The sequence below is a fragment of the Mesoplodon mirus genome, assembly GCF_964341445.2.
Source record: "Mesoplodon mirus genome assembly, chromosome: 2".
Lineage (NCBI taxonomy): Eukaryota > Metazoa > Chordata > Mammalia > Artiodactyla > Ziphiidae > Mesoplodon > Mesoplodon mirus.
The window spans coordinates 29,190,776-29,202,529 of NC_138977.1; the positions used below are offsets into that span (position 1 = coordinate 29,190,776).

General features: G+C 42.5%; 1 protein-coding gene across 1 annotated transcript; it reads left to right on the forward strand.

Moving 5' to 3' along the window:
- Nucleotides 1-575: 575 nt before the first annotated feature.
- TKTL2 (transketolase like 2) lies at nt 576-9,684 on the forward strand (the record flags this gene model as incomplete). The annotated part of the gene is given in 8 exon segments (XM_082611142.1): nt 576-946; nt 7,750-7,922; nt 7,925-8,043; nt 8,045-8,195; nt 8,198-8,460; nt 8,464-8,648; nt 8,650-8,930; nt 8,933-9,684. Coding segments are annotated over 8 exon segments (2,295 nt in total).
- Nucleotides 9,685-11,754: the final 2,070 nt, after the last annotated feature.

Sequence of the window (11,754 nt, forward strand, 5' to 3'; positions counted from 1 at the left end):
TCCTCCGCTACTGCCTCACACCGCTGGGACACCAGGGATGCTCCCCATCCCTAAGGTGAAGAAGAGAGACAAGAGCTCAAGTTAACAACCTCTCCACATCCTCAGACAGACATCCTCCTCCCAGGCCACTGCCTCCCACCCATGACTCACCAGTTCCAATCTTCGCAGGGGGTTCACAGTTGCAATCTCACTTCTAACAGCCAATTCCTTCCTGCTGCTGTCATTTTTCAGGGTTGTTTTCGAGGAGCCTGTGCTTCTTTACCATTTTATCCTACTTCTTGTTAGGCATCCTGATTACATTAATAAAATTAGCCTTTTGTCATATATGATGTAAATTGGTTGGTAATTTTTCTTTTGAACGATCTGTGACAATTTTTTTTGCGGCAGAGAAATTGTAAAATGTCTTTCAGTATGGAGCTAGTTGTTACACAAAAGAGTTAAAGGTGGTCCCCTATAAAGGTGTATCTTGTTTTCTTCCTCACGGCAGGCTGGGACCCAGTAACTCCAAAGCCTGATTGCTGCCAAAATCAAATTTTTACACATCCGATTATTTGAAATATAGCTCCAAAGAGCAGATGTTTAGCCATTTAGAGTCTCCCTGCTTTGCACACCCTGTGAAACATCACCCAGCATCTGCTACCCGTAGGCGAGATCAACCCTGGGGCTGTAAAAGACCCCAAGCCACTGCGGCTCGTCGGAGTTACCTGCGCCTAGGGTCTCCCCTCTCTGATGCCCACACCACTACCCTGCAGGAGAGTGGCTCCACCCTGCCTTTGGGAGGGGTCAGCGCTGAGAGGCTTGCCCCGCCCCCATGCAAATCTGTCGGAGTGACTCCCAGTAAAGGTGGCTGTGCGCTACTGCCATCTCGTGGTCACATCCTCGAGATTGCTACTCTAGTTAACAAGTCAAGGTTATTTGCTGCTGCTTTAAAAAATGATTTAAATCAGTATGTACTGATGTGGGCAATTTTATAGAGTTGTTAAGTTGAAAAAGTGAGCTATAAGACAGTGTGCATAAGAAATCCCACTTAGAACAAACTGTGGAAGGAAGACAGTATAGAAAATATCAGCAAGGATAACAATCAGCTGTTAATAGTTTACAAGATGAGGCTTGAGGTGGGGGGAGCTCGGAAAATAACTCTTCACTCTATTCTCTAGTGTTTGAATTTTTTAAAGCAATATTTTAAAAACTTTTCCAATTAAAAAAAGGAAAATTGAGAAAAGCTGAATTTGATGATTAACGTGGTCAAAGACTGTGGTGTCATCAGAGATGTGTTAATACAAACAAAAACATAAGGGCTGGTGATCAAGCTTAGGGGTTCAAGTGCACAAGTCCTAGCCTATAGCACCTGAGAACGTGACCTTATTTAGAAACAGGGTCACTGCAGATGTAATTAGTTAAGATGAGGTCATTACTGGAGAAGGGTGGGCCCCTAATTCAGTACGACTAGTGTCCTGATAAAAAGAAGAAATTTGGACATAGACACGCATGAGGGAGAAGGCCGTGTGAATACTGGAGTTATACGACCACAAGACAAGTGTTACCATTTGAACTGCTCCCCTCCCACCCCCAAAAGATGCCTTGGAGTCCTAAGCCCTACATCAGAGCGTGACCTTGTTTGGAGATAGTCTTTCCTGAAGTAGTCAAATTAAAAGGAGGTTGTTAAGGTGGGCCCTAATCCAAAACAACTGATGTCCTTATAAAAAGGGGAGATTTGGATAGAGACATGCACAGAGGGGAGGGAGCCACAGGGAGAAGACAGCCATCTGCGAGCCAAGGAGAGAGGCCAGGAGTGGATCCTTTCCTCATGGTCCTCAGAAGGACAACCCTGCTGACACCTCGATTTTGGACCTCCAGCCTCCAGGGCTGTGAGATCAACACTGTTGTTTTAGCTCCCACCCCCAAACCCCAGTGTGTGATCCTTTGTTACTGCAGACCTACTGCTTTCTCCACTTCTTGTTCTCAATTTTGTCAGATAATTCTACTTACTTGCATTAAATTTAATGTTCAGAACTATATATATATATATATATATATATATATATATATATATATGCTTTTGGAGTTAACAAATGAACTTTTGTTTATTACACACCAAGTTAAACTTACAGGAACTTAGAACATTTGGAAATTGATCTGAAAAAAAGAACATAGTAAATGGAACAGAAATAAGTTCCAAAGGAAACCATGACACTAATTAACTCTGGAAATGTAATTTTCCCTATTATAATTTGTGTTTATGATTCACGAATTGTCTTATAATTTTCTGCTACACTTTTGTACCATATGCGTAGCAAACAGAAAAGTTCCTAACTACAGCTATGTGTACAGGGGCATTTTCTATCAATGTTTCTGTAGTCAAGAGCTTCATTTGCCTTGCCCAGGATTCATCGGAGGACTGGGATGCCTAGATTCCTACTAGGACAGATTTTTATGGAGGTAACAAGACGAAAAACTCCCTAGTCTGACTTTGACACCATTGCAAAGCCTCGCCTTCCCCACGTTCATTTTACCTCTCCTAACACTATCAGAATAATTTTCCCAAACACTGCCGTGATCAAGATGTTTAGATGATAAAACCCTTTCCACTGCACTTCACCCTCAACCCAAAAGCAAGAGAAAACAAAATTCAAAAACAACCCACTTGGCTCTATTTCAAGGCCTTTTCAAAATCTGGCTTCCTGCTTTCCCCTCCCTGTTCTCAGCATGAATCTTCCCTTCCTGTCAGATTAGAAATTCTCTTTTTTGGGCTTCCCTGGTGGCGCAGTGGTTGAGAGTCCGCCTGCCAATGCAGGGAACACGGGTTCGTGCCCCGGTCCGGGAGGATCCCACATGCCGCGGAGCGGCTGGGCCCGTGAGCCATGGCCGCTGGGCCTGCGCGTCCGGAGCCTGTGCTCCGCAACGGGAGAGGCCACAACAGTGAGAGGCCCACGTAACGCCAAAAAAAAAAAAAAAGAAATTCTCTTTTTCTACTTTTGTAACTTTGCTCTTGACTTCCTATCAAGGTTACACTAACCAAAATCATACCCATTCTACAAAACCTAGGTTATCTGGAGAGTATATGCCCCATGGAAGGTATTATGGTTCAAAATATTTTAAAATGCTGTTCTGAGACTACGATAGGATAACTAGAAGGAGACTTACCCTTTAGCCATAAACAACAACAAAACTAGAGACACTATAGAAAGCAAAAGTGTTCATACGTTGGAAAACAGGCAGGGCAGAACCTTGATCCCTAGAGAAGAAAAACAAACAAGGTAAGCCACATCATCTTCCTGGAGGCACTTTGCAGACAGCGCTGCAGGGAAGGCTGTCTCACACAGAGCCCAGCAGAATTCTGGAGGCCTCTACTAGGCCAGGCAAAGGGTAACTTCAGGGCAGTAAATGAAACAGTTCCCAGAGCTCACAAAGCACTGACTGACACAACTGAATCTTGACAGGCCAAGAGAAGAGGGTCCTTGCTGAACACCTGGGACCTTCACTGGAGACCCCAGGGAGGTTAATGCTTTTGCAGTAACACCAGAGTGAAGCATACTTTATATTGGTCTTAACAAACTTCAAAAAATGTAAAGCACCAAGCTGTCTGCTAGAATGAAATCCAACACCCTTTAAAAGAATTTAATGAAATAAAATATAGCACCCCCAAACAATGTCCATCATTTAATTTTTAAATTACTAGCTATTCAAAAAGCAGAACAGGGTAACTCACCGTCTGAAGAGAAAAACAGGTAACAGGAGCAGATTTAGAAATAATGGACTTAGCAGAGAAGCACTTTATTTTTTTTCTCAGCTTTTTATTGAGGTATAATTGACCTATAATATTGTGCAAGTTTAAGGCATTAAATATGATGATTTGATACACATTTATATTGCAAGATGATTACCACAATAAGGTTAGTTAACATAGCCATCTCCTCAGTTATCATTTGTGCGCGTGTGTTTGTGTGTGTGGTGAGCACATTTAAAATCTACCCTCCTAGCAACTTTCAAATACATAATATAGTATTTTGAACTGTAGTCACTATGCTGTACATTACATTCCCAGGACTTCTTCATCTGAGAAGCACTTTAAGAAGTAGGTCTACCTTCTTTAACACGTGACTGTCTACCTCTCTCCCCTACCAAAAAAAAAAAATAAGGACTCTATAAACTATGGAAAAAGTAGGACCATCAGTGATAGCATCTGCCATAAATTTCAAAGCAATAATTCAAGAAAGGAGAGCACCTTTCTTCCGCCAAGAAACTTACTGCCCTACACAAGAATCTTACCCTCGCTCACTCCATACTCAGCCCACTAAACTAACCAAATTCAAATAAAGGAACAAAAGGCATGAATTCATCATTTGATAAAATTTCATTTCATTGATAAAATTCCACTTTAACAAAACTCAACAGTTCAGATAAGATACCAGCGAAACGTCAGTGTTCCCGATCTAAATATAACTCACTCTCAAACAGTGGAAATGTATATTTTCACAAATTGGTGTAGACCTCCTGAGTAATCAGTAGGTGTGTTTTGTTTCCTCAGAAGCTGCGCTTACCAATTCTTGCTATTTATATTTTTTCCTCCATAGCTATCTGTATTAGTGCTCTGGTTGGGTTTTATTTTCATTTGAACTACACACAATAAATTATTTTTCATACTATGAGAAAACATTATAGTGAAAAATTTAAACAAAGGTAAAACAAAATATGTATTTATTTACAGCATGACTTAAATCAGGGGTAAAAACTGGCAGCCTGAAGATACGGCTTCTTCCCCCAACAAAATGTTCACAAATTTTTCAATTTTGAATGCCTTTAGGTGGGCTTGTATCCTCCAGTTTGTCACAGGCCCCTCCAATCCTCTTACATTATATCCTACATTCATTTACGCATTTAACTCCCTACTCCAGTAGGTACTTGAGTTCGCCAATTCCTACTTTAGGTGTATAAACCAAAATTAACAAATAATTTCTCCCTATTTGCAGAAAACTTCTGACTATCTTCCAAAATGACTTCTAAAATGAGTAATGGACTTTTCTCCAAGACAATTAAATTTTTGCCATGTTGGCTTAAAAACTGGGGGCTGGCCTTTTGTCAGTAATAGTCTCTTCTAAATGGAGAAAATAGAATGTGGTGTCATGTCTCTGATTTACTTGACTAAGCTGTGTTCACGGCCACACTGGGTGATCTGCATTATCAAATTATGCATACTTTATACTTATATGGTTACTTTCAACTGCATATTTGAAAATATATTTTAAAAGACTAAAATGCCTACAAGGAATATTAATAATTTATATATAAATTTCCATTCCTTCGTTTAAAAAATCTCAGAAACTTTAAAATATTTTACAGATAATTTACAAAACGTTCTTTTTTTATGTAGTTAAAAAAGAAATCCAGGGCTTCCCTGGTGGCGCAGTGGTTGAGAGTCCACCTGCCAATGCAGGGGACACGGGTTCATGCCCCGGTCCGGGAAGATCCCACATGCCATGGAGCGGCTGGGCCTGTGAGCCGTGGCCGCTGAGCCTGCGCGTCCGGAGCCTGTGCTCCGCAACAGGAGAGGCCACGGCAGTGAGAGGCCCACGTACCACACACACAAAAAAGAAATCCACACGGTCTCACAGAACAACAGAGGGAAATTCACACTCACTACCTAGGGTATTAAATCTTCAAGACTACATTCTTTTCTTAAAAAAATCGATCTTTACTAATGTTAAGAACTTTAAAAGAAATGTTAAGTACCTCTTATTTCTCCCATTTTCTTCAGGTAAACACTGCCTCATAGACCATTTTTATACCATCACGTTTACCAATTGTTTGGGTTTATTAGAGCTCTCCTTAGCCAAAATTATAGTGAGTTACCTATGTTTATATTCACTGCCTTCCTGTCAGCCCCTAATAGTTTGCTATTATGATACTACGAATATTTTTTTCTTTAATTTCCATCTGTACTCCCAGTCCTAGTTTGGTATGTTTTTATTTTCTCTTCCTTCTTTAATCTAGTAAGCAAGCACTAATTTGTAAACGGCATGCAGAGTAATACAAGATGAACTTCTAAGGGTTTTTCCGACTCCAACATTCCTTCAGCAAGTCTTAAAATCTCGTCAGTGTCATACCATTATGGTTTATTCTAATATGTATTCTTAAAAATAAAAATGGTAGAATTAATTTAAGTGGCAAATAATATTTAAATTTTTTTCTGAGATATAAGAGATATATAAAGAGTAGCAAGACCCCTGAGTTAGTTGTTTACAACCCAACTGAACATTGAAGTTATCTGGGGAGTTTTAAAAATTACCGATGCCTAGATCCTTTACCCAGAAATTCTGATTTAATTGCTTTGGAGTGCAGCCTGGACATGAGATTTGTTTTTTTAACTCCTCAGATGATTCTAAAGTACTACTGACATTGAGAACCACTGGTGTAAGCCTACCTGCAGATTACTGACTCTTAACTTTGACTAAACATCAGAACTGTCAAACAATAATCAGTATCAAGGCTGCCAAGAACAAAGAGCTCTACTGAGGTCTTAGGAATTGCAATTCTGGAGACATAGATTGGGGTAAAACTGAAAGGGTGTGCAGGGAAGAGAAACAGTCACGGGCTTATAAAGACAAAAGCCACAAGGTTGTTAAAGTTGTCTGGCAAGAATTATGACTGACCCTCAGGCAGAAAGGAGATATTTGTCCTTAAGTGATAGGCTATGAGAGTTACTTAGGGTAAGGGTCCAACAAGCATCTTAAGTTTCTGGAACATTGGGCAGGTGTTCTGGATGCCTGTGTTAAGACAACCAGCGGCCAAAAGTTCGGAATCACTTCTTCAGTGGCCTCCCAGCTCCATGTTGGAGAGTTCTCTTAGCAACACCATTTAATTTTCCTCCCAGAGATTCAAAAGGTTCATTAAAACTATAGCGTCCGAGACTTCTAGTTCCATAGATTAAAATTCTGCTTGCCTAAGGTGGAGTCCAGGCGTTTTTGCTTGTTTTTGTGTCCAGTGTGATGATTTTAATGTGAAGTTAACAATTATTATTAACTTATTATTACTCAAGAATCAAGCTGTTCAACACCACAGAGTGGAAGAGCATATAGTAGTCATTGTGTTTTTGTTTTTTTAGACAATAAGCTATAACCCTTGCCCACTAGAAGTGTTCCATGGCACAAGTTTAGTTTTATAACTGAAGTAAATTCATTTTATTTAAAAGTTATTATTACTAACAGTATTTTAGGGTATACTTGGGAAATTGCAGTTCTAGATACGCCATCATTCAGCGGGTCTAGATTTGACCTTTCCTGCACCTTTTGGTACTTCTATCTGCAAGTCACAGACAGGAATTTCAGCTGCTCTGAAAAGTCTCGTTGACACAGAGCTGCCATAGCGGTTAGATTGAAAGTGACTTTGGATAATTCCCATTAATGCTCGGCTACAGAACCGTGAAGATGTCTCGGACGTGGCTTCAAGGGATGAAAAGAAGCACGACTTCAACAAACAGCTTCCCATAACACACGGACAGAAGGATGCCCCCTTCTGAATTTATACCACGAGTTAGGGTATAAAGACATTTAATTACTTTTCGTAATGTTGAACATGGCAGTGACAAAGTAGTAAAAACCCACTCACTGGAAGAAGAAAGCGTAGCAGGGCGAAAACCCAAGCCGGCTTGGCGAGCAGTTTCCTCAGGGAGGCGAGGCCTGCGCGTGATGTCACCTGACGAAGCCGCGGCAGCGGTCACGTGACGGCACTGCCCCGCTCATTCCCCCGGAGGCTGGGCCAGGGCGCGCTGTTACGTGACGGAACCGCCGTAGCACCACCCCTTTCGCTCCTCAGGAACTGGGGAATACGCCAACATGGCGGACACCGACCTGCCACGCTCCCCGCGGACGCGACCACCGTGCTGGTCCTGCAGAACTTGGCCAACCGCCTGCGCATCCATTCCGTCAGGGCCACCCCACGTCGTGCTGCAGCGCGGCCGAGGTCGTGTCAGTGTTCTTCCACGCGATGAGCTACAGACAGACAGAGCTGGAGCCCCCGGACAGCGACAGCTTCGTCCTTTCCGTAGGGCCATGCGGCTCCACTGCTCTGTGCCGCCTGGGCGGAGGCGGGCGGCACCAGTGAACCCGACCTGCTGAACTTGAGGACAATTCACTGTGCCCCGGAGGAACATCCCACCCCCAGACTGTCGTCTGTCGATGTGGCGACAGGATCGCTGGGGCTGGGTTGGGCGCCACCTGGGGAACGGCTTATGCTGGCAAGTACTGGGCCAGAGCCAGCTACTGGGTGTTCTGCCTCCTGGGTGACGGCGAGGCCTCGGAGGGCTCTGTCCGGGAAGCTTTGGCCTTTGCTTCCCACTACAGTTTGGATAACCTCGTGGCAGTCTTCCACGTGGACTGCTTGGGACAGAGTGGCGTGGCGCCCCCGAAGCACAGCGCAGACATCTGTCGGCTTCGCCGCGAAGCCTGTGGTGGAACACTCAGGTAGGGAGTGGCTGGCCAGGACATGGAGGCCTTGTGCCACGCGTTTTGCCAAGCGACTCAAGTGAAGAGCAAGCCCGCTGCCGTAGTTGCGAAGACCTTCAGGGGCCGGCGTATTCCAGACGTTGAGGATGCGGAGAACTGGCATGGAAAGCCGGTGCCGAAAGAAAGAGCAAATGAAGTCATCAGACTAACAGAGTCAGATACGGACCAACAGGAATCTCATACCGAAACACCCTGTTGAAGGCTCACCTCCAGTCAGCGTCACAGATATAAAAATGACCTGCCTGCCTGGTTATAAAGGGGGAGACAAGATAGCTACTCAGAAAGCATATAGTTTGGCTCTGGCTGAACTGGGCCATGCAAATGAAAGAGTCATTGTCCTGCATGGTGACCCAAAGAACTCCATCTTTTCTGAGATATTCAAGAAAGAACACTCTGAGCGTCTTATTGAGTGCTTTACTGCGGAACAGAATTGGCCTGTGCCACACGTGGTCGAACCGTTGCTTTTGTTAGGACTTCAGCTGCCTTTTTGAGCAGAGCATTTGATCAGATCCGGAAGGGAGCCATATCTCAAACCAGTGTCAGTCTTAGTGGTTCCCACTGCGGGGTGTCCGTTGGTGAAGATGGCCCCTCCCCGATGGCCCTTGAAGATCTAGACATGTTCCGAAGCATCCCCAATTGCACTGTTTTCTATCCAAGTGACGCCGTCTCGACAGAGCATGCTGTTTATCTGGCTGCCAACCCCAAAGGAATGTGCTTCGTTCGGACCAGCTGGCCAGAAACTGCAGTTACCTATACCCCACAAGAGAATTTTGAGATGGGACAGGCCACGGTCATCCGCCACAGTGTTAATGATGAAGTCGCAGTTATTGGAGCTGGAGTTACTCTGCCTGAAGCCTTAGCGGCTGCCGATGCTCTTTCTCAACAGGGTATTTCTGTCTGTGTCATTGACCCGTTTACCATTAAACCCCTGGATGCTGCCACCGTCATATCCAGTGCAAAAGCTACAGGCGGCTGGGCTATCACGGTGGAGGATCGCTACCGAGAAGGTGGCATTGGAGAAGCTGTATGTGCAGCCGTCTCTGGGGAGCCTGGCATCCATGTTCATCAGCTGGCAGTGTCAGAAGTGCCTAAAAAAAGCAGGAAACCTAGTGAATTGCTGGATATGTTTGGAATCAGTGCTAGACCCATCTTAGCAGCTGTGAAAGCCACTTTAATGAACTAAAATAGCTGATTTCTTAAAAAGTCAGCCTGTTCACATTGGTTTTAAAACACTGGTCTCTTTATATTACATTCATGCTTGTAGTGACAAAGCTATCATTTATATCTATAGTGTTGGGCCTTTTTTGTTTTTTAAACAAAGCCATTTAACACCTTCATTCCTAATTCAGAAATTCAAGTCAACTACCTTTCTCTTAAACTGTGACTATATATACAAATGTCACTCTCATTTTTGAATCATTAAAGCAAGTTATAATAGTTTAAGTAACAGAAGAGTAAACAAAACAACCACCTCATACAAAGTTTGATGATAAGACTACGGATAATCGACCAGGTTGGGAATTAACATAGGGTAACAGTTCTTTAAATGTGTGTAATTTCTTTGTATGTAAAGAAAATGTGAATTTCATTGTAGACTTCAGTAGCCTAGGTTTTGAAGCAAGTTGGAGCTTTCATGTAATGCCATCCTACCTGCAGCTTCCTGGATAATGTTTGACTGCAGTTCCCTGGGAATTTCCTTGGAAGTTTGCCTTCATCTCTCCTCTGCAGTTTAGAGGCTGAAGGACAGCAGTGAAAGCTCTTATGATGTACCGTGCTGCTTGCAGTGACTGTTCTGTAAAGAGATGAAAGCCTGACTAGTTCTAGTTTGCACACTACACTGTTTTGTGAGGTTTCAGAAATGTTTCATTTTCTCAGTGAGCAAACCAGGTTGCTAACTTGATTATATTCATCTACTAAGGAAACTAGAGTCAGTGTAATAAAGTATTTAAAAAACAATAGCTTTATTCAGTTTATGCCATGTATGTGTGCCTTGGTTTCTCTCTGATAAGGAAAAACCTTCTATCTAAACCGGAAACAGAAAGAGTCACGTCCCCCAACAGTAAACCTGGGAAAAGTTCCGAGCTGGAGACAAATCACTGGAAAACAATGTGTGGGCTGAAGCAGGCCCCTTGCTTTTCGCTGTGAGTACATAGATTATGTGGCTGGAATTCAAGAACAAAGTACCAGTCAGGAAAATCAAACATGGACCCAAGGTTCAAAAGTAAGTTTAAAATTACTTTTTATCAGGTTGTTAGCTCCTTAGTTTTATTACCTTCACTAAGTGCCCTCTTTAAATTCTTTGGAGACATAACCAATTTGTCTCAGCATCATTGTTCTAGAAGGTATTGCAGAGACCAAAAATTGCCAACCGGGGAATCAGAGAAGTTGTGGCTTGCTCAGGATGGTAGTAGTGCTGTCTGTCCTTTTTCTCTGAGCCGGTTCTGGTTTCTCCTTTTGAAAATTGATTGTGATAATTGCTCTGTTTATTTCCTAAGATTTAAAAATTATTTTGTAAAAATAAAAACAGTTGCTATAGGATTACTGTAGAAATTTAGAAAATACAAATGCACAAAAAAATTTACCTCATTTGTCTCACAGACACACAAAAAAATCCACTTATAGCCTGTGATCTCTAACTGTAGATCTTCCAATAAGGTCGTTCCCACCTAGTAACATCAATCAAATATATCTGTGAGTGGGTTGCTATTGAATAACTGTTCTTCATCCTTAAAGTTTTCAAACCCTAGTATTGATGCAGAAACAGAGTAAAATAAATAGATAAAATACCAGCACAAAATTACTTGTAGTAACTTGAGTGTGTATACTAGGAAAGGGCTTCAGCTTTTATGGCTTGTAACTTGAATGTGGGGTGCAAGATGGTCTGTTTGCAATCAAACATGCATAAACACACCTTTAATAATGACAGCAGATCAGGGTTTGGTTTTCGTTTTTAATGACTAATGAAATCTCAGAGAGGAACAAAAATGTTGTTTGTATGAGGGTGGGGAAGCCCTTAATCTCTCCTGTAAAGGTTGTTCCATGGGGTGTCAATCTGTGGCTATCAGGTGCAGAGAAAAGAAATAGGAGGTGAGACTTCTTATCTTGTGTCTACAATTCTTCAAGTAAGATGGAGTCAGATCCAGTTGTCTTGTATTGAATATTCTCTAGCTTTGAATCAGTCTGTAGATCTTGTAAGTGTCCATGGAAATCAGAGAGTCACCCTGACTGATGCTAATCCTTGACCACTAAAGCT